Raw genomic sequence first — 25,347 nt, 5'->3', positions numbered from 1 at the left:
AGCTGCGCGAAGTACCCGAAGACTTCTTAATGGGAAAAGACTTGGAAAATACACTATAAATATTTACATAGAAAACATCAATTGCACTATTAATATCATCGGTACCATATAAAGCATTCCAATCAATACTCTGCATTTCATAATACATTTGTAATAGGTCGCCTTTGAAGAAATTCCATTTATTAAAAAAGAAAGTTTCCGAGCTAACAGAATTGAAATTATTGCTATCGCTAAGACGACTATTGGAAAAATTATGATAATTGATTGGCAACTCAACTAATAGAGCAGGATGGTAAGCGTCTTCCTGCACAAGGGGATCAACGCAAGCATTCACCTGTGCATTACAATCTGTATCTGCCAAGACCAAGTCCAATATGCGTGATTTTACATTTTTAATTTGAGAAAACTGTTTAAAGTGCATACAGCTCAGAAAGTGCGCAAATTCCAAATCAACATTGGCGGATGCCGAATAAAGATTGAAGTCACCGATGATTGCAATTGAGCTGCCAATAGACAAATTTTCAAAATATGAGAAAAACATATTATAAGTATTACACGATGATCGAGGCGGAAAATAAACACAGCTAATAATAAAAGGCGACCCATTACACAGCAATTTGACAATAATTATATCGATACCAGTAAATATATGGTCAATCACAGATACACTATCTACCCGATCAGAGCGAACGGCAATTAACACACCGCCACCCCTTTGACCAAATGAACGATCACAACGAAATACAATATATCTACTATCGAAAAGTTCACCATCACAAATCGAGTTATTGAGCCAGGTTTCAGTCAAGCATATGACAGAAATGTCACTTGTCAGGAGAGTGTTACGCATCTCGATTGTCTTCGTCCTGAGACCACGAACGTTCTGATAATAAACGTCAATGTATTTAGGTGACCGTCACGAGCTTTTGCTAGTAGTATGGGGTGAAGCTGACTTATTCCAACGCCATTCATTGACTATCGAGTCAACCGGCCAAATTTCAGGAACAAGAAAATGGCCAATAGAGGACTCTGGAACTGTTATCCTGAATGAAGAATATTTATTCTTTGTATTTAATTTAATTACTTCAAATTTTATATTACCTACACTCTCCTTCACATAATCAGTTAGGCCGCTTACTGTAGTGTCTGGGTGTAATGACCAAATATGTAGACTTCTGCGTTTTTCAACGCCAGAACACGATTTGGAACCACATATTTTTTTGAGGGTAGAAGTTTGCAGGCTAGGTCGCTTAGATTCGATTCCAGTGGATAAATTACGATGACTCATTGGGCTCCTTTTTTTTACCGTTGACCATTCGCCAATGCTTGGAGATTGTGACTGAATGACGGTAATCTGTTCAGCAAATAGTGGCTCAACTTGTTTGTTTTTGTCTTTCACAGCCGTAGATATGGACACCGGTGGTGACAGAGCTACAATAACTTCGTCAGGCAAAACGTCTAAGGGCGAAACCGAAACACTCTGTGCTTGTATGTCCTTGTACTCCTTGCTTGTACTCCTCAGGGTCTCGTTTTCAACCGTTAATTCAGCAACTGCAGCAATCAAATCATTCGAAGCAATAGCCAGTCGCCCTTGCAGTTCTTTTGTGACTTTAGATTTCACTTCAGCCAAAACTTTGAGGATATAGTTTAAAGAGTTTTTGCACGAAATCACTTGTTTGCACGCCATTTTTTATAAAATTATTTAATTCGTGAATGTAAACAAACACAATAATTATAACAGTAAATATCAGTAATCACACGAATTAAATAAATACTTAATGACCGGTAATTACGTTTCAGCCAGCTTGGCAATAGAGTCTAACGGTATAAGTGAAATTAATTAGTGGATTATGATTACTTATTAACAATTAAATACGTCTGATCGCTTTGAATGCTATCTGCTAATAAAAAGTATAGTAATTAAGTAAAGTTTTTAAAATAAACGTCTATGTTTGAGGAGTCTTGATTACCGAAACATTGCTAATTCGAACAGAGAACGAGCAAAAGATACATATATGCGCGACTAGTATACTACCCTCCACGCTACCTTGCAATTTGGAATAGATTTTTTAAAATTATTTTGAATTATTTGATGAAATCAGCCAATCAGGCGCCTGGCATTTACTAATACACTAATACGGAGTGCGTATTACACACAAATATTGTCACTGTGTACAATTGCAAAGTTACGTGGAGGATACAACAACCATCAGACATGAATAACTCTCACCCAATTGCGAACCAATTGGAAGTCTAGAAGTCAACCTAGAAGTTAAAATATAATAAATTTGTGGAGCTTCGAAGAGTCCTAACTTTGCGAGTGTGACGAGGTTCAAACCTCAGATGACATCGCGTAATTCTTGCGTACCCCGAGAGACTGACAAATGACCCGGGATATAATGCATTCCGATTTTGTCCAAAAATATTAGCTCATAGATGCGTGGGGAACACTTAAGATTTTTTTTATAAAAATTTAATTAATAAATGCTGAAATATTAATTTAACTTAATATTAAATATTTATTTGAAACAAGATAAACAATTTTAATGAATTCTATTGTTATTTTAACTAAGACGATAGCTTTATAATACACCTATGTCAAGTAAATAATACTATTTGTCTTATTCTTACATTATTTATATACTTTTCTTAAGCTAACAGGAAGTTCTTATGCTTAATGCGGCTCTGTATTTAACCCCACCACCCCCTACCATACCCGATATCCTCACCCTTTTGCCACTCGTAAAATAAAATAAAAGGCTCTCCACTTTGTTTTCCGTTTCCTAAACTACACTCTTAAGGGATGAAGTATTCAAAAATCTAAAAAGCAAAATACCTTCGATCTTTGCTGACTATTTTTGCGTAGGTATGTTTTATTTATATCGGAACCAAGGTACCAGATTGAGATATTTGCGAGTAAAAGAATGCAGTTTTTATGGGTACAATGCGCGTAATAAAATTATATTATTTTTTGAATCTTTCATAAAACTATCATATATTTTTATTATATTTATGTATAGGTCTGCAACAAACCTAGTATTATTAAAAATATTCCAAAAGTATGTTTTTAATTAGGGAATGTTATATAGATACTCGCACAGTTTTTTTTTCATTGGCTCTACAGGCGAACTTGCCCGTCTAAATAAGAGGTTTTGAATAGTTTTTTTTTACGTAAAATCGATGTTAGCTACCTTCTCATTATAATAGTGTCTATGTATTTGAAATAAACATACATTGAAAAACATCAAGGTAATAATTAATTTGTCAGACCCGGGATTCAAATATGAGACTTGCCACGACTCATTCGTTATTTGGTATTGCTTTTTTTTTAATAAATGGCGCCCGGGTATTAGAATAAAATGTATACAGATTTTGTTTTATATCATCTTAAAACGCGTAAAGCTCTTCCATGGATATGCCCACTAGACGTTAAGTTTATCCCTCCATGCTTTATGCAGGTATACGTACGTACAAATATCATAACAATAAAAACAGAATTAATTATGCAGTAATACATAACTCAGTACGAGAAATATAATTTAATAATAAACGTTAGATACTTATAGGTACTTTAAAAAATTACATTTAATATTATTATTTAACAGTTGGTGAGAATTTAAATATGCACACGTAAATAATGATTTAATCGTGCATATTATGTTTAAGTTCCAACGAAAAAAGAGTTTTTTTTATTTTTATATAAAGCCTTTTAGGCATGGTAATTTCTATCCGCAATAAAAAAAACATTATTTTAAGAGTAAAATGAATTAAAACTTCTAAGTAGTAGTTAGAAACTGATTACAATTCCTTGTCTACGTTCTGTGTACGTGTCTACGACAGTGCGGCGTCCAATTGTCTTGGCGTCCAGTTGTCCCATTCCCCCCTATAGGTGGGCATTGTTTTATAAATTGTTAAAAAATGGTCTGCTTAGCTTATTCGATGTACTTCATTGTATCTAATTTATATTTTTTTTGTATTTACACTTTTCTACCGTTTAATAACTTAATGCTGATCCATTTCTTTTTTTATATAATACTGTTTTAATAATATTTATTTGCTTCTAAATGTCATTCTGTGAACGTCTTAAATTAATAATTGGTAATGTTCAATAAGAGTATGTAAAAATAAATATAATTTGAATATGAATTTTAATTAAATAATGAATGTTATAAAATTATTTTATCAATTTAGTCTCACGTAGTTGCAAATTATCACTATAGCCCATTTAGTTTGCACATTCGATTAATGTATCTTATTATAAAATTGATTCAAATAAGATTGATAATTGTCATTTTATTACAAACGTTATAAAAGATATCTTTGTTTTATGATTATAAATTTTGGTCTTTAGATTGTATGATTTTTAAAAACGCTTAAGGCTATACTTCAGCTGAGGCATGGTCTAAAAAGATCGTGACTATGCGACGCGTGGATTGTGAAAATAACGCGTGCCAAACAAAATATAATTTGTCATAAAAATTCAACATGTGTCCATTTAATGCTATGTTTATTGTTATATTAGTAACAATAATAATATATTCATTAACATGTTCTCTTTTTCGAGTACATTAACAAGTACAAGTAACGTTTTTTTGTCATCTTTACACGATATAAGAATATGTTCCTCCCACGCCATCACAAAACAAATTGACGTGCTCACACTTCGCCACCGCTCTCCGATTAGCGACGAGTGCGAAATTTCCTCCCACCTATTGTTGAAAATTATTTGCCGTTTCACTTATGTATGCTCTTAAGTACCTATAGTAGTACAATATATAAAATAATAAACGAGTATTATTGTTCTTCCTACCTTGTATCTCTTTCCCTCGTATAGTCCACGAAAGCTTGGGAGTAGGTCTGCCTCCAACAACTAAACACTCGAGTCGGATGTCACTTCCTTCAGTCAATGGACCAAGAGTTGTGGCGTTGTTGATGTCAGTACCGGTTGCGTCTGCCACTCGTATTGAAGTTGGTTTCACTAAAACAAAAATAATAAATAGATTCTTTAATATCAACATAATACGTATTATAATTAACTAGTAATTACGTATAAACATAAGGCACATATGTATGTAGTTATATAATATAATAAGTATATAAATATACATATTTATTATTTTTTTGTGGTAAAATGTGTGTTATAATGGCCCGAGCAGTAATAATATACATGCCTTTTATATAAAAAATAAGTAATTTCTTAAATACAAAAAAAATCATTACCATTTTTATAGTAAAAATGCATCTTAATAAAAACGCAAATGGAAGATATTATATTTATTTAGTAATTGTATTGTATTTATAAAAAAGGCTTGCATTTTAGTATTAACTTATATTTTAATATAAATATTTTTTAATTTTTATAATTTAAATTTTATGCAAACATCTTTCATGAAAAATAAAATAAAATAGTTTTTGAATACAAAGTATTGCATTTAATTAATTTCTTTGTATGTCTTGATAAATTACTATTTTCAATACATAACTTTATGTAATGCCGGGTACACATTAGCTAACAGTTACTGTTACTGTTCTACTGCCAAATAATTAGTTCGCAATCCTAATAAAAAAAATATTTCGCATCTAGAGTTGGTTACAGTATTTGGAATGGTATCCGTGTATCCGAGCTTTAGAAACATATTTATGATATTGTGTATTTTATTTGAATTGTGTACTTAAATTAGATTACCGTCGGTATATAAATTAGTTAGGACCTAAGTACTACATATTTTGTTCGCTTATCAATCATAAATAATATTGTCCTTTATATAAGTTTATCGTATCATTCTGATTCACGAATCTACACTGTAAAATAACAAAGTTGTATTGTACGTAACCACATCTCCATACAATATAGCACGCCACAGCGCATTCAATATGTCTTTTTGGCGGCCAGTAAACTTTATTTGAAGATATTTTTCGATGTGCAATGTCGAAGCTATTTGCTTTGTCACTGGGTCTTGTATACATTTCTTTATGCGCCCGTATGTAACCGTTTCTGGAAAGCCTTTGTACTTTAAAGCAAAGGTGTTTTTCGTAAACATTTTATTCTCTCTCCAACGGTGTGATTTGGAAGCGAATTGTTTTGAAAAGTAGCCAAGTGTTTCAGTCACACGGAGATTTATGTTTTAATATTCAGTGAGATAGTTTCTATTTTGACCAGGTAAAACACGTGATTGCTTTTTATCTAAGCTGACATATTATATACTTGTAACCAAAGCAATGCAACATTTACATATTATTTTAACTAATCGTTATATTATTTGTCAATATCAGATCGTATAAATATTATAAATAAGCAAATCATCTGGTATATAATATTTATATAGTCAAGCCCGCTCAAAAAGAAAATATCTTAAAATATATTTGAGACCATTGATGAATAAGTGTAAAACTGATATTTTTATTAGAAATGAGAATTTATACATTTAATTTCTGATTATAAACCACTAAACCATTTTTTTTAATTCAACGAATAATTCACAAGGTTTGAGAAGTATATTTATATTATATTGTCAAGACTTAAGACATTGACAATGAAAATATATTTGAGGCCGTTGATGAATTTATCATAAGCGTAAAACTGATATTTTCATTAGATAATATGAAAATTTATACATTTAATTTCTGATTATAAACTACCAAACCATTTTTTTTATTCAACAAATAATATATAAGATTTGAACATTTCATATATTGAACATACCTATTCGCTGAGAACCTTTTAATTAATATTTAATTACCACATTCAAATAGCATGCTAAATATATATATAATGGCCATTTGATGGGCAACGCACCAGTTGCGTTGGACGTTAAAATTTGGTAAAAGTTGGATTTTAAAATGTGATTTTTTCTTGTGGGTATATCTGAGGTGTTTTTAGGTAATGTATGTTCAATAAACTACTAATCTAAATTTTATAAAATAATTCATCTATATAGTTTGGATTGACGAAACGTCAAAGCTCACAAAACATAATTTGCGCCCTAATTATTGAATTAATAAACAATGGACGAGTGGTAATATATTCACTAATGAACTAATGGGTTCCAGGTTTTAATTCCACCTCATGTATATAATATTCACATACCGTTTTTCAACGTGTGTTTAGATCCAGAGCATATGCCTACATAATAAGTTGAAGTAACCACTTCATGATACGATAAATTAAAAAAGATTAGGTATATAAATGAGAGAATTTCCTTTCCTTTTTTACACTATTAGTAACCATATATTTATGGGCAAAGTTTACAATCAGATGTAGGTATTTAGATACATTACCGTGCGGATAATAATTGCGCGTGGGGACAGTTAGCTATTAAAAAAAACTTTTATCTACTCACTACGGTATTAACGGCAATATTAATAATCACTATACATTAAAAAAAAATAACCATATTGCTTTACTATAAATAACGTTTTATAATACGGATTGGAGTATCTCTTTTAGAATTTAGAGTAGTTTAAATTGACAGTAAAAAGTAAACAATCATAAATCAAATGCTTTTCTTTTGGCCTAAATAATGCCGCTACTATAAAATAAACAAAGAGTTAAATCAAATTTTGAAATTAAAATACATTATTATAGGCCACAAGTTGTCCGCGCTGTCAATTTTGCATGTATATTTTCATTACTGTTGACGTAAGCTGATAATATCTAACATTATATATTTATACATTTTCCGGACAATGAAGCCTAAAATACGTACGGGTTTTCTGCGCAGTTTCAATTGTTTTGCATATGTAAAAGTATTACTTAAGTATTTAATTGGTCAGTAACGAAGTCTTTTATATGATTTGCAAAATGTTCTCTAATATTTTAAGAAAACACCGATGGATGGAGGAGCGAGTTTTTATTTGCAGCGTAAATATTCGGTACAAGAGTATGTTACAGTAGTTATGTGATAATACTTATGATACTGTTCCGACGTCCCATCTCGGTAGAGTGGAATGTTGTGCGGAGCGATTCCGAGACTGAGATACTAACAGACCAGGAACTTATATTCGAGTGACATGTCCAATGAATTATGATCCGCTATTTATTGACGTCCTCACAATCAAAATAATATCTTGAAAAGAATATTTATGAAATAGTTACTATAATTGAGTCAGCTACTATATCGAGCTTGTGTCATCGGATATAGCTGACGATGTGGAAAAATGGATATCGCGGAAAGAATTATTGCAATCAGCTATCTACTGGGTTTGCCATAATTGGACACTACAGGAATGGGTTTTTAATATCGCCGATCAATATGCTGACACGGATTGAGTTGTTTATCACCATAGAGTTAATTATTAAATTTAATTTGACATCTATATAATATATTGTTTAACTTTATTTAGGTTATTCTCTCATTGTAATCGTACTTCGTGATTCAATGAGAATTGTCTTCCATGATTTTTTTTGTCTTTTTAGACTCCTATATTTTTATAGACAGTATTTTTAAAATCTACTTTTATTACTTTTTTTGTCTTTTTATATATTTGAACAATACGCTATGTATAGAGTTACATCTTGCATCCGATGGTTTATAAAAGCAATGTGTATGATTGTATAACATTCTCTATATTGGTCATAGTTAAATTGTGTTGGCATATTCTGTAAATGAAACCGAAGACGCGAGTCGCTTCATGTCAGCTGCATTCAGCTATGCTTACTATCAACAAAGATCTTCTCAAACTGTTTAACAATATTATTATTAAGTGAGATCGGAATACACTTATTATTAATTAATAATTACAAATGTAATTCGTAATAATACGCTCAGTGATAACTTATGGTTATTAAAATTTTTTTTATAATTTTATATTTATTGGTAAAATTACAAATTCAAGACATTCACAATATGAAACGAATAAAACAAATAATGATGTAAGCAACAGAATTAGCAATATAAATAACCAGAGTAATCAGAAGAAGAAATAAAATAAAAAAATATATACATGTACGAAGGGAGTTCCATAAGTTCGCGGAATGGGACAGAAAGAAAAGTATATACTTATATATTTTATATTTTTATTTTTCAATATAATCTCCCCGGACATGAATGTCTTAGATCTATCGACTAATTTTTCTAAGCCTTCATAAAACTAATTTTCCAATGTGCCTTCAAAATGCTCGTTTACGGCTACTTGTAGGGACTAATTATCATCAAAATGTTTTCCACGTAAGTCTTTCTTAAAATTTGGAAACAGGTAATATTCACTTGCATTTTGCAATTTGAACCTTGTGACCAGGTGCGTTGTGAACAATTAACTTGCAATTGCACAAGTATACCTAAAAAGGATTACCTTACAATAAAAAAATATGTTTAACCCCAATACTTGCCACTTTCACCACCATTCCGCGAGCTTATAGAACTCCCATCGTAGTACATTGAATGAGCTAAGTAGACTATATTTTAAGAAGTAATACTAAAAATAAAGTCTACCTAAATACATCGTCGCGTAAGTAAAATAAACATCCGAAGTAATTTTGGTTAATTAGCATAACCAATGATAGTTTAATTTTGTACCTTGGGAGAATCAATCAGTGATGATCTCGATTTTTAAGTTAGTTATCAGGACACATAGGTTAACGTCAACACTATGGTAAATGACAGAGTTTGCATTTATACCGCGTATAAATCGAAAAATACGTTGCAAAATATAGATATTTTCTCATTTTTAGACTACATTATGTAAGCATACCTAAGAAAAAGTAGGTTAATGCAATGGATATGATATAATGATGTACAATATAGTTCGAATCAGAAGAAATTAATAAAAAAAATTAGTATGATTTCAGAAAATAATATTGTGTAAAAACTTTGAATCCACATCTGAACAATCTAGTTGAACCATTAATTAATATTTGTTGATTCTGTAGCTCAACACTCCAAGGATGAAAAGCTTATATTGAAAGAATACTAGATGTACAACAGTAATATTATACACTAAAGTTGAGAAACCAATGTAGATGTAGACAGCGAAAAGGGACTGGGATAGGAAAAAAATGCCTGGAAACTGGAGAAGATTTGTGAGGCACACATGCTTGTGAACTATGCCAAATCTTGACATGGAATATAGCACCATGAAAGATGAAGAAAATAATTCATACTTAGATATTGATAATTTTTCACCCAGTTCCAACATAATGGCGAAGTATATGCAAATATAAAGTAGATTATTAAAATTGTTTTTTAATATTGTGGTTTAAAACTCCAAATATATTAAACATTTATACATATATTATGAATATAATGTAATTTACACAGAAATCATATGACATCAATATATAAATATAATTTTCTTAATACTAAATACAAAGGCGTTTCTATAAAAAAAATGGAAGGAACGTATTATTACATGGGTACTTATTTAATTTTCAATAATTATGTTAGTACTTAGTAAAGATTTCTTTCCCAAAAATACATAATATTATGGTTTTGTAGTGTTATTATTTAGGTAATGTCCGTATTTACACCCCTTATATAAGAAAAAAAATACAATTTCGCTGATATGTTGAATACATGGGCCATTTGCTAAATTACACCCTAGTAAACCTTTTTACGAGGAAAACCATAGGGTTTTTATTCTGGATCAAATGGACTTTGGAAAAAAATAGACTGTGATTTTTGCCAGATACAGAAGTCGAACTCACACACGGCACAAGGAATGGTCTCTGTAGTATTACTAAATTACTCCATCGCGGCGACGCTATTTGTCTAATAGTCTATTTTGTTACTCATCGTCCATGCAATAAAAGGATACAGACTTCATACAAAGATAAAAATGTAAAATCATAAGTAGTTTTCTATTATATTTGAGGAAGTATGGTTGAATGAATGGCCAGCTCACACGTTGTGAAATATTGCAGCTTCTTTGAACGCGACAGGGTCGGGGTCTTCTCGCTTCGTATTTTACAAGGAAGTTTCATCCAAGCGGACGTCGGGATAAATATCTTGTCAGTTCTCTTTACCAATATTCACATACGGGAACCCCATCTACACTCAGTACTAACTTAAAAGAATGCGTTTTGGTTGTATGGAATTGCTAAAAATGGTACGATTATATAGTTTTTAAATATATTTTTATTCAAGAATAGAGCCATTCTTACTTGTATATTATATATAACTCGATATAAACACAAGAGATGAGCATAATATTATATCGTCGGTGTTTTGTAAAAAAGGCGAATTAACCAAAATGCTATTTTACAGAAGGAGGCTTTTTAACTTTTAACATTTATTTGTTAATCAAATGTGGACGATTATAAATGTCTAACAAGTTTATAATAAAGCTTAGAAAGAATACTGTCCTTATAATAGGCATTATAATATAATATTTCAAAAGGTCTACTATGTCACATTCGCTTTTTTATATTATTTATATAATCGTTTTAAGTACTTTCCTGTGGAGATACAAATTTACCGTTTTTACACAACAAAGCTAGTGAAATACATATTGTTTTTTTTTTATTAAAATCTCGTTTTCGTCAAAATGGTTGATTCGCCCTTTTTACAAAACATCGACGATATATTCCTACCTAAAAATACAAGTGTGGTATCGATTTGTAATAGGCATCTGAAATAACACTGTCTCGTGTGTTTTGGATAAATTTCCTAAGAAAAACACCTATGTCGATAGTTTAGTGATAGTCGCCCGGAAAACGAAAGAAATGTGTTCAAATCTCACTCAGGTATCTTATACGTCGATAATATATTTTTGAGGTTACTATAAGTAGTTAAATAGATACATACATATTATTTTACTGACCATGTCGGATCCTAATACGATCATATGGGCCTCCACGGAGTGGAGGTTTGTATTAACGGATTTTTGTTTTTACGAGAAATGGATGTCAGCCACTTGCTCAACCTATTAGGTCCATACTTTGACTCATACACAAATTGAAAATAACAGTATGTGTATTTGCCAAACCCAGGATTCGAAGCTGGGATCTACGACGCTATAGACCAACGCTTAAGCCGTGCAGCCATCGTGTGTGTCAAACTGACATAATATACTTATATTATTAAATACGACAAACTAGTTTTTTGTAATAGGTATTTTGGTTATCACACCAGTATAAAACTACAAAAATAAACGATTTATTTATTCTTAATCACTTTATTTATAAAAAAAAATTTGTTCTTATACACTGTAGTAATTCAACAAAATAATACCGTACTTAATAAGTTATTAAGTAGGTATTTTATTAATGTAATTAATTTGACTTATTGATAATATGTTATAAAAGTTTATGAGTTATACCCCATAGGGCATTTTATGACATTGCCGAATTTTTCAATTATAATAAAACTACACATAAAATAGAACTAAACAAATTATTATATTATCAAACTTGACTTATTGCATCATGGACAAATTAATAATAATCGTAAATTCTAAAACAAATTAAATTTATATGGGCAATAATGCATTTTTTAGCTAATAGATTTCCGTGATTAGTAGAAGTTTAGTGTATTCCCATGGAATGAATTGAATATCGCCCTGATTGTGGCCGACAATTTTTACAACGTTTTTCTTAGCTCGTATTCTTATTTGTCCGGCGGTTCTTTGTCCGGTATAAATCTTGCAATCGATTTTTAACTAACTTTCCGACTAGCTAGACATTTGAAACTTTTAGAATATATCAGAACACGATGCCAATGCATTTTTTAAATACTTTTAGCCATCTTTAAGTAGAAATGAATTCATTTTAAGTTAATTCTGTTTTGTATGAAAAGTTATTTCGAAACCATTATTGGTTGCTAGGGGTCTAGGGTCCTAGCAACTAAATTATTAATATATACGTGCGTTACTATGGAAATCAATATGTCAACTACAATTTTTTTGATCGTTTAAGCTAGTCAAGTCAAGTTTATATGATTCAACAGAAAATTTAAAAACGTTGTATATAAAAAGTTCTTTTTATATTATAATTATTTTGTTTACGATATTAATATTTTTGGAAAATTATTTATTTATTTGACCAGTTATAATACATTTAATTTAAATCCCTAATTACTAAAAGTACTTATCCATTTAATTAGATTATTGTTATCTATTTCATTCGATCAATATGATAATTAAAAAGTTTTATTATCATCAGTCACTAATCAGCTTACCTATAATATCTCATGTAATATAAATATCTTAGTAGGTACTTCTAATGAAGTATAACGGTATTAGTAACCGCGTACTAAGACGTATACAATGTTATTAAGAACTTTCTAGGCAAACCAATTAGGTATCAATATTACAGACAATTCTAATATAAAGAGGCCGTTTAGAGTCGTTGAGAAGTTCGTCTGTCTGAATCTTCTATCAAAGAATAATATTAAAAACAAAGAAAAGAATGTCTTTTGAGGCGAACGAAAGGCAAAACTGCGGAATAATTGACACGGATAAGATGATAATACTAATAATAAAGTAAAAGAAACGACTTTAAGCGAGAAAGAGAAATAAAAAAAAATATTGGAAGCAGTTGTGATAAAGCATACACAATTTTATTATTAAAGTTTTAGGTTTTTTTAAAAAAAATAATTTATTCATTATTGATTACAAGTTATGAAATAAATAGATCCACATTTATTTAGGATCACGCATCACTTCTAGAGATAACAATCCTGGACAGAATTTTAAACCGTCATGTTTTCAGTTTAGTATTCTCAATACCAAACCGGATCTCAGGATCCCTAGAAAATAACAGTTTTATTTATTTTGAGTACGAGTTGCAATATCATTGTTCATATTATTTAGAGTAGAGAATTAATTTAAAGTAAGTATTAAAGTAATAACTGTTTTGGGAATTTATTTTTGAATTTAGGGACCAGTTGTCAGCATGCTATTTTGCTTTTGCACGCACTCAGAGCCGATAATAGATAAATAAGGTACCTATCGCCATCTCGCCATGATTGTGGAAGTATAAGCACTTCTTACGTATTTTTCATAGATGTAATTATATTTTTATTGAGAAACTATCAATTAAATTTATATGTGCTATATGACTCAATTATTTAGTTTAAAAAAATAAACTGTTTTTGACAGAAAATATTAAAGCCAAAGCAAAGTGTTCCTGGATTAGTACACTTTGATTCAATTAATGTTTCACAAGTTTTCCATACATATTATGCAGAAAACAAGTTAGACATAACAATTAATGTTATCCAAACTGATTTTCTTGATTTTACTATTACTTTTTATGTACCGATGGTGCAGTTGGCTGTAGCGTGCAAATGTACCATCATGACGTGTTTCGCAGTTTCCTTGCGGCGCCACATTTCGATACCCTAGTTATATAGGGAAACTAAAAATTTCACGGTTAAATGTTTAAGTTAATAATGCCATTAGATGTAGAAGGCTATTTTCCTTATAATACAATAAAAAAATAACAAAAAAATCTTTAACCTGTCATAAAATCAAATAACCTTTTCCGGTAATCATTAATTCAATAATTAGAAACGGGAATGTCTGGGTTCGTTATTTGTTAAACTGTATTTTTTTTATTATGCATTGCTAAGTTCATTTGGATAAATAAAAAAGAAAGACATTTACTTCAAAAATGTTAAAAATGAGATTTTGTGCAAAATTTATTAAATGCCATTATCTTAGAACAAGGTATTTTGAGTTATTTCCCTTTCTAAGGTATCGGTTTTCTGTTTGAATAATCAACGAAGTATTGTCATTTCTTCAAGTTGTTCTGGTTATTGCGGTTATTTCACCTGTATTTTATTTGTCTCAATCAAATTGGTGCTATAGTCTAAATACAACGCGCTCCAGTTATCTCGCCGTGACTCGCAGGTACGAATCCTGTGCCTAGCACACGTTGTTTTATTAATATGTGTTTAAATCCAGACCGTGAAGTATAAAGTTATTAGAGTTCTATCGGACGTCGTATATTTTTCAAAGATTTTTTCTGGTGGGTATAAACATATGTGAGGTGTTTTCAAATTATGTAATTAAATAAAGAATCCCAAATTCACAAATCTTTTGAAAAAATCTTGAATAAAAAATAGTTAATTAAATTTTTCTCTAGTACGTACTTTTAAAATAAAGTTAAATATAACTTCTTCAGTATTGATTCGTGGTATTTTATTTTTAAGTCCTATTTTTTATATCAAAATGTAATTAATACAATTGTAATATAAATATAATTATTACAATTGCCCGAATTAGTAGCGTTGGTTTTCCCTGAAAATTTGAAACAAAACCTCAAATAATAATGAAAAACGTTTTTATAGCGTAAAAAGGCCAGCCGAATTCGATTTCATTTGATAGAAAAAAGTCTATCAATAAAATCATATATTAGACAATTTAATGCCATTTTGGTGTTAAGAATAGATTTTTATGAAGACGCAGATTTTTAAGAGCTTTTAAGAAACACAAAAAATATATAAAAATAGTAATTTATTATTGGAATTTTGTAAAAGCAAATTATAAAAAGAAAGGAACAGACAAGACTGTGCCATTTTCTTATCTAACCATCGTTTACCAGGGGTTGGGGAACTTTTTTGGGTATCTCCCAAAATCTATTTGTTTTAATTGATATTCCCTCTTCCACAGACTTCAAAGTAAACAAAAATAACTTAGATAATTGGTCTTAAAATATAGAAGAAACTTATCCAAAGGTCAAGAATGATTAAAAGACTGAGATCTTCTCAGTCTAATAAAACCTCTACAAGCAATCTTTGAAATATCGTCTATTGTAGTTTGTGCAACTTTTTGATACTAGTATAGATCAGAAATCTAAATGATGACAATATCATCTCTCATGACGTTTCAAAAGGGTATGCCAATTATTGTTATAAGATTTGATATCTCTTAGAAATAATATAGATTCATAATTATCAACTGAATTGATGAATGTATTAAGCCAATAGATTAGTACCTACCACTTGGTGTCACCATATTTATTATTTCACGTTTTTTATTCTTTTATTTGTATTTTTTTTAAGTCGTCGTTGCCTCAAAAACTTTCTTTTTTACAAGCTCTTGCTCGGATGCTTTAATATAAAAAAAAGTTTATATGCAGTGGTGTACCTAAAACTATTGTTAAAATCATACAAAAGCCTCCCTAGTGTTTCTAAAAATATCCGTCCAAGGTAAGTCGAGAGCTTTTTTAGGTTTCCTTCTATCAACAATTGCAGTGTATTTGAAGTCGAAATCAGATTTATGGCATAAACGAATGTAAAATATACATAGCAAAATCATCACTAAATTAATCTCATTTAATACGTCTACCAATAATGAATATATTTTTTCGACCATGTCCGATCCTAATAGGATAATAATATGGGCCTCCACAGAGTAGAGGTTTGTATTAACAGATTTTGTTTTTACGAGAAATGGATGTTAGCCACTTGCTAAACCTATTAGGTCCATACCCTGACTCAGACACATATTGAAAAACAATATGTGTACTTGCCAGACCCAGGATTCGAACCTGGGACCCACGGCGTTATAGTCCAACGTTTAAGCCGCGCGGCCACCATGGGTTTTTATATTAATGACATATTATATTAGTGGTGAGCAACCAATCTTTTCATGAGGGCCCGATTAAATGCCAATTTTTTATGTATACAATTTATTGGAATATCCGATAAATATTTTTAGAATCTACAGATTCAATTTGAAGAGATTTCGGATCGATTTGACCAATAACAAAATATATGTGTGAGTGGCAAGGGTAACGTCCATCCCTTCGCATCCGGATTATTAGATTACATGCGTATTATTTGAGTGGTTGTAGGTACCATTTGCAACAAATACGTACGCACCGTTACCACGCCGTGAACTGTAGGCTTTTTACCGCAAAGCTGATGAGAGATAATAAAATGGAGAATGCTGGTACATGGTTTTGCAGTGCATCAAAGAGGTTGTGATTCTCAATCATGGCGGAGATAACAATGAAGAAAAAAGTATTTTTTAAAAGTTATTTAATTAATTAATTAACATTGTCGTACTTATTAAAGTTGTGAAACAGTAAAATAAATTACTATTTAGTGAATTTTTTATTGAATACGTATAAATAATTTTAAAAACACTTCTGAGAAAATATATTATAACCAATAGAATCTCCTGGGTATCGCACTCATGCGCATAGAACTACTATGTTAAAGGAGCCACACTTAATTGTGACAAATTTTTACTAATGGCTAACCGGTTCTATGCCTTCAGCGAGCTATCTCGTTCAATAAGGCCGTGATTGACAGGCCATTCATACAAATTTTTCGAGTTATCTTATATCTATAAACTCAAATTACTAACCACTGTCGATTGATTTGCATAATCTGAAGAATTAAACACACCGTGACATCTGTTTGAATAATTATAAAATACTAAGCCACAAATTATCGGTATTACAGGGGTTGTAGTAAGAGCTTCGCTCTACATTCTACATTTGTCGTTAAAAATCTGTGGCCTGTCAGATACTGCCATAGTAATATCGTGAGGCATAGAAAAGGTTAACAATCACTGAAGAGCTTTCCAAATTGAACTACTATTGGCGATCGGCTTTAAATCAAAGTAGGTTGGTATCACTTTAATTACTATCCAACGTCACGGATCACTCCAAGATTTTTTGTTGTAGCTTACTTGAACTTGATAATAATTTTTAATTAACTATTTTTTATTCAACGAATAATCAAATTTTCAAAAAGATTTTTTCTATTGGTTATAATATATTTTCTCAGAAGTGTTTTCAAAATTATGTATGTTCAATAAAGAGAATGTTACTTTCTTAAATCTTTTGAATTATTCGTTGAATAAAAAAAATAGTTAAATAGATATTTTTCTTAATGTCTACAATATATTCCGCCTATCCTTCTCAAGCGGTTTATTTTATATGTAAATTCTGCAAACTTGTAGTCCTGGGCAGATGTATAAGTAATAGCTAATTGCCTTTAGCTTCCTTGATGAGCAAAGTTGGTTAGTAGTGACTAGGTGTTTAGGTATTTGCAAACTAAACTAACCTAGTAAGTTGACCGACTGTCGGCAGGAACCTGCTAATTGTGCGCCACGACCCGAAAACTATCGACGAACTATAATATTGTACCTAACTCAAAGCTCATTAGTCATAACTAAGTATTTAGTAGAAATTGTTAATTAGTGTAAATAGTTGTTTTATGTTACCAATATGTCGTTGAATAGTTGAGTAATGTATAAGTACGCTAAGTCGAAATTAAGTGTTAAAGAAACCAACTACAGTGATATATCGTCATTATAATATTGTCAATGAATATACGAGTAATATACTGTTACCCTATGCCCTACGGTTTACCTTAAATGATGCGTGGCTTAAGCGCCGGTCTATAGTGTCGAGGGTCCCAGGTTTGAATCCTGGGTCTGGCAAGTACACATATTGTTTTTCAATTTGTGTAAGAGTCAGACTATGGACCTAATAGGTTGAGCATGTGGCTGACATCCATTTCTATATATATATCTAATAAAAATCTGTTAATACAAACCTCCACTCTGTGGATATCCGATCCGATCCTATTAGGATCGGTATGGTCGAAAGAAAGAAAGAATTAAAAATAGAAAATACCAGAGTATTTTTATTCTAACACATAATTTAGATTAAGCATGAAATTTTTCGAATAAAAATTGATTTAGTTATAATATAATATACAGAACAGGCGACGAATCAAAATCTCAATAGAAAAAACGTTTCAGTTACATTTATAAAATACATTTTTTTTAAATCTGTTTCTTTATTAAACACCATAACATGCCGTGAAGCCCAATAACAGTGGTAAAGCTCCAAGGCTTGAGGAATTTACATATTATATTATGTAATTAGTCACCGAGAGTAGAACCCAGAGCTCTCGGATGGAAGGCCAGCGACTTACGCACTGCACCACGAGAGCCGCCGATTTCTGTTGTGAAAGTATTTTTCATAAAGCATGAAGTGTGATTAAGTTGGTAAACTCCGCAACTATTCAGATCGCTCAGTTGCCATTCCGATTTTCTTACATACGAAATTTTTTATGTACATTGTGATTACTTACTCGAAAGCAGTTATAAATGGCTTTACTCATTTTTTTCAATTAAACAATTATGCCGAAGTGTAGTTAAGTAGTAGTCTTGGCTTTTGAGCTTTGAGAATCGATGTCTCTGCCAAATCTTAGGGGTACGTTGGTGCGACCGCGTTACAAACACCAGAACTCGTGAGCGGATGATCGATGATTGAGGTAATCACGAAGAGAAGCTTTACGTGGCTGGGACATGTGTTCCGTATGCCGCGAGAGAGTGCGACACTTCGTACCCTTGTGGCACAACAGCAAGGATTCCGTCGCCGTGGCCGGGCCTCCCTCACCCTGTAGCGGTGCTACAAAAGCGATCTACGCGCGGCATGGCGGGAGGCATGAGTATTGGCGATGGACCAAGGGAAGTGGCGCGAACTTGTGTTTGCTCTATACCACCATACTGGGACGTGACAGGGTGAAAGAAAAAAAGAAGAGTAGTAGGTATTATTGTCTGCTTATTTACTCATCGTGACGGATTATCTTTTTATACGCCCTGAAAATTAGCAAATAAATCTGCAATGTAAAGTCACTAGTAGCTAATTTCATATTTGCACTAATGGTAATTTTTACATCAATTTTATACATTTAAGCTCTATTTTGGAAGGAAATATTCAATTTCTTTGATCCTTAGCTATTTTTGATCACTGGCAGCCGGCTCACTTCATATCTAGCTCACTATCGCCGCGGTAAATTTGACTGGTAATATCACAAGCTATAGATTCTTTAGTGGTATTTTTGTGCAAATGGAGGCATAATATATGTTAATTTCATAAAAAAATATTGGTCTATGTAGGGCTCATAATTATTCCGACCATAATAATGCATCGTACTACAGCAAATCTCACCGACGCATTATCAATGGTAGTGACAATAAATGCTCGATATAAATATTATAATAATTATTATATCAAATAGTTTGTACTATAAAGTGAACATTTTATATAAAAATACTTGACCATAATTCCATAAATTTTTCCGCATTGTTGAATTGGTAGCTATATAAAAATAGAAAAAAATATTATTTTGTATATTTTGAGGTTTTATTACAATAAATAAAAACAGAAGAAATTTTCTTTCAGGTATAATTTATTTTGTTGATTTATTTTTGTATTTGTATTTAATTGCAATAGTTGTATTTAATTTTGAAACCTGTATTTTATAAACATTCATTTATTATATTGGTGCTATTATTTTTCACTTACTATTTTGCTAAATATTTGGTTAATACATACCCTATACATCTAATTATATTTTGAGTTGTAAGCGTTCGGTCTGGATGCTAAGATAATTCTGAAAATGGGTTCATAGCCTTAAACAACTGTCAAATAAATAAAATTAACAACAATAATCTTTGTTTTAAAACCTTTACCAATTGCTAGTATGCTTTTAGAAATATAGATTTTAGTGGCGTATCCACTTTGCTAATTGAAAATTTTCAGTACAAATTTAGTTTCAAAAGCCTTTTATGAGGTGTTACAAACTGACAATCGAAAGTTTTACTTACAAAACTGAGTAAGAAATTATTATTACTCCGTTTTACTTTATTTAATTTTGTTGAAAAAAAAGTTTCATCCGCGTTCCTCCTCGAATTATTTTGCCTAGATCCAAAGCTTAAAAACCACTATAATTAGTGCAAAAGCTATATTTTACGATATGGGATATTTTTTTAATAGATATTTTTTTACATAAACAGTACCTATAATATATTTTGTTATTATTAATGTCCTAATAAGATAATGTTACTTAATGGTATAAAATCAAGTATGTGGAGAACTGTGTTAAAAATATATATGAAATATAAGTGAATACTAAAATAATATACTAATTACTTGTAAATAATAATACATACTGGTTGGGTCGATTGTGGTGGCTGTCGTTCTTATTCCCCACCTGCTCAAATCCCCTTATTTATTATTGTCACAAGACCAGACGACGAGCAATTACGGGTCATGAGCAGACCGTGACTGCAATGTACATTCAGTGACTACCAGACAGCCGTCGCGCGTGAGTCAGCTCAAGACAACTGGTGTGCGTGTTATCCTGTTACCGTAAACCACAGTTTATTGGTCAATTCAATTATTATACAGACTGATTCAGAAGTTATTCGTGGGCCACGGCCGGGTCAGCTTGATATAGTGTGACCGTCGTTCAAGCGATACTTCTGAATACCTGCCAAACCGTGATACCGGCTTTTATCATTCATATAACCAGTCATCATCATTCATCAACCTCATATCCATAAACAGTGTAACGTCAAGTGCACCCTAAGCAACAATACCGCGCAAGTGATAGTGCAACCAGACCATGTAGCTATCATCAACATCATAAAAGGTTAGTGTCTGGGATCCTGTTAACCCCCCCCCTAGATCCAAAATTCACCAGCACCTTAAAATTATACGGTCCACTGCTAAAAGCGCCACCACTTACAAAAGATAATTTGAAATATAATTCAAAATATTTACCGGCAGAAAGGGTTTTTTGGTTCAAATATTATAAGAGAAAACAATAAATTTGGAACGAGGTGAACATACTATTTGAAAAGTTTTACTAAACGTATTAAATTTTATATAATAAAGCCGTCAAATATCTTAAGGGGTTTGGTATCATAGGGGTATTAGAGTTATAATACTGAGGAACATGTGTAATAAAATACATCCTCGTGTAGGCAGGGAAAGTACAAAATTTTCCTTATCATAAATTTGCATTTCTTTCAAAAAAACACGCAGAATAATTTCATCTTTTCTCCGCACGAAGTGAAAAAAAAGTTCGGTCCGTTAATGGATAAGATGAAAAAAATACAATTTTCCGGAAGAATCTGCCTCTAAAGGTCGGCGGAAAAATGTTATTTTGGCTGAATAAAGTTTTTCTTTCGCTACAGGATGGGGCGGAAAATTTATCCTACAAGATTTAGCGAAAAGTTTACGCCTAATTGACATATTAGGAATCCCACGGGGAACACAGATTGTCAATCGCTGCCTTTAATAATAAACCTGTTTCACAAAATCTCATTAATGTGTTATATTATCAAGCATTAAGATTCGTTTTATGGGGCCACCATTTAGTAAAAAATACTTAAAACTTAGTTTAGTAAGATGGCAAATTCTTCATCAAATAAATAATATCTAATGCCTATCTCAGAGATTATCAAAATCTCTCACGAGTCACGACTAAGTAAATAAAAAAATTTAATGTTAAGTTATATATATATAATGTAAGTTGCCGCAGATGGCTGTAAGTTGTCCCATTTTTACAGCAACTAAATTCACTGCCTCAGTACAAGGGTACACTATTTGACAAAATGTCAGTTTTTAGTTATGAATTACAAAATATGGAGAATCAGTTGAAGTTTCTGGGCAAGACTGCACTGCACTATTTTTGCAGAAATTTATTTTACCATAATATTTCAGAATATACGAGGGTGGGTCAATAATTCCTTAGAAAAAAGCATTAAAACAGGTTTTATTTTTGTATTTTTTTTTTATTTCTCAACATAATTTCCTTGGAGCTCAATACATTTGGTTAGACGTTTCTCAATTTTTTTTAAACCGCCAGAAAAATAAGTTTTCGGAAGGTCCTCAAAATAAGCATTTGTCCGATCGATGACTTCTTCATTTGAAAAAAAACGTTGTCCACTTAGCCATTTTTTTAAGTTTGGGAAAAGGAAAAAGTCACTGGGGGCTAAATCTGGCGAATACGGTGGGTGGTCGACCAATTCGAACTTCAATTCTTCAATTTTAGCCATTGATCGTAAACATGTGTGAACACGGGCATTGTCCTGATGAAAGAGGATTTTTTTCCTGTTTAAATAGGCCGTTTTTCTTCAATTTTGTTTTTTAGCTGGTCCAATAAAGATGCATAATAATCCCCTGTTATTGTTTTTCCTTTTTCCAAATAGTCAACGAAAATAATTTCACGTGCATCCCAAAATACAGTAGCCATAACCTTGCCAGCTGATTTTACGGTTTTCGCCTTCTTTGGACATGGTTTGCCTTCGCAATCCACTGCTTTGACTGTTCTTTCGTCTCGGGAGTATAGTGGTGTATCCATGTTTCATCTACAGTCACAAAGCGACGAAAAAATTCATCCGGATTGCGTTGCATGAGCGACAACAGGGCTTTAGAGGCCACCACCCTACTGCGTTTATTGTCGACTGTGAGCAAACGCGGCACCCATCTTGCAGAAATATTTTTCATGCCCAATTTGTCATGTAAAATAGAAATGACGCTACCTTTTGAGATCCCTGTAACCTCAATTATCTCACTCAACTTTAATCTTTGGTCACTTAACACCATATCGTGGATTTTATTGATCATTTCTGGTGTAGTCACCTCTACAGGACGTCCTGAGCGTGGTTCATCCTTTGTTGATGTACGACCACGTTTAAATTCATTTAACCAGTTATAAATAGTTGCAAGTGAAGGAGCAGATATGCCGTGAACTAAATCCAACTCATTTTTTATTTCCTTTGCTGTTAACCCTTTTATATTAAAATGTTTAATAACAACTCTAAACTCAATTTTCTCCATTTTCCATTTTTCCATTTTCCACAAGCAATTTTTTTTTTTAAATGTACGAGAAACACACAACAACCCGACCAATCTGATTGAAACTTCGCAGCATACCGAATCGGTAGTGCCGCTGCATGAAAACAAACCGCTTGAAGTACTAGTCGCGCCACCTGTCGGCTTTTCTAAGGACTTATTGACCCACCCTCGTACATTTGTATGATGAATATCAAAGGAATATAATTGTTTTAGTGAAATACTACACTTTATTACATAAATTGATTTAATTTAAATATGATAGGGAATTTAAAGTTCTTCTTTATAATATTAGATAAAATGTTATTTTTTTAGTATATTTACATAATAATAATAATAAGTATATCTAATAACTCTCTTATTTGTATTCAAAAACTTTGACAGCTATTTTCTCTTAACAAGTTTTTGTCAAATAGTATACCCTTGTACTGAGGCAGCGTAATAATGAATGTGCCCTGTTAAATCCACTGGTTACTCGTCATGGTTGAAGCAGACGTCAGAAAATATTATCTGAATTTATTAGACACTGGATTCAGATGCGTGACCTGTATTTTCAGAGTTGGTCTCTTTGATCCTATCCTCTACGAGCACACTAAAACATTTATATTCTATTGTCGTTAAGTGACAGCCGTATTGTGGTATTGAGACATTGTATTGCGAATATTTCCGCAAATATTATTTAAAATAGTCAACCTTTTTGATAATTATAATACAATCAGTATTTTTAATCACAATTTGGTGTTACGCATACATTTTACGTTTTGTTTTTGGTTTTTTGATATTTTTAGTCCGGAATTTAGCCGGCAGACAATTTATTTTCATCTATCTATAGAAATTAGGATTAATATTGTAACTAACTCGATTTAACTGTCCTTTGAACTATTACATCATGCACAAATGAAAAAAAAAACTTAGATCAATAAGAATTAAAATTTAAATACCATTGGGTATTTTCTGTCTCAACTCATAATATTTATTATCATATATAAATTAAAATAGTTTAATTCAGTAGCCACGTGATTTATCCAATATGGGCCCAATATAGTACTGCGACCAAAGAATCTATAAATACTGCGACTATACCATATACATAATCATTTTGTATACGAATAGAACCGTGTCCGGAAATTTGTTCGTATGCAGTTCGCCGTATCGCACTTTACCATGAAATGTTGAATCGGAAGTATATGGCCGTATATTAAAGACCGTCCAACCTCTTTGGGTCGTATAGTACTGACATAAAATTCATGTCTAAATAAAACACGGTTCTTGTCGGTTTACACTTTACAGGAAGCCAGCAGCAAACTTATTTTGAAAATAGCCGATATACTGGATTATTTGTTGGGTTAGGTTTTAATTATTGAATTCATGAATTTTGTCAAAATCAGCTATGCAAATTGAATTAATAATGTTCATATTGAATTTAATAAAATTGGAAACCGTATAGTATACGGTCATCTCTTTCCGATAAGAAAACTCGCGGCGAACTGTGCTATGGTGAAATGTTTTACGTAGAATTTACATGTAACCGAATAGATCTAGTAAAACTACATTAGTGCTAAATTAATTCTTTTTATATTAAGTGAAATCAATTCAATCGTGTGAGTAGTAAAAGTGTTAAACGTAGAAACGAGAATAGTTTGTTTCCCCCTCTATTCGATTATTAAAATCGTATTTAAAACAGTTTTAGAAGCTAAAGTATTTGGACGTCAGAAAACTTAAAGTGCCAGAACTCGGTCAAAGTATTTAAGTAACAAGTATCGAAGCGAGTAACAAAGGCTTGTTAGATAAGA

General features: G+C 31.5%; 1 protein-coding gene across 2 annotated transcripts in view; it reads right to left on the bottom strand.

Annotated features, from left to right (window-relative positions):
- LOC147066719 (synaptogenesis protein syg-2-like) overlaps nt 1-25,347 on the bottom strand; it is an 874,747-nt gene that overhangs the window by 174,988 nt on the left and 674,412 nt on the right. For both annotated transcript variants that reach the window (XM_085955039.1, XM_085955040.1), the window contains exon 4: nt 4,811-4,978. In XM_085955039.1, coding sequence (XP_085811165.1) covers nt 4,811-4,978 — 168 coding nt within the window. The remainder of the gene's footprint in view (nt 1-4,810; nt 4,979-25,347) is intronic.

Source organism: Rhyacophila brunnea, unplaced genomic scaffold (genome assembly GCF_057557595.1).
Source record: "Rhyacophila brunnea isolate RB1 unplaced genomic scaffold, BYU_Rbru_1.0 scaffold_4, whole genome shotgun sequence".
NCBI lineage: Eukaryota > Metazoa > Arthropoda > Insecta > Trichoptera > Rhyacophilidae > Rhyacophila > Rhyacophila brunnea.
This window is presented reverse-complemented; position numbering and strand designations above follow the sequence as displayed.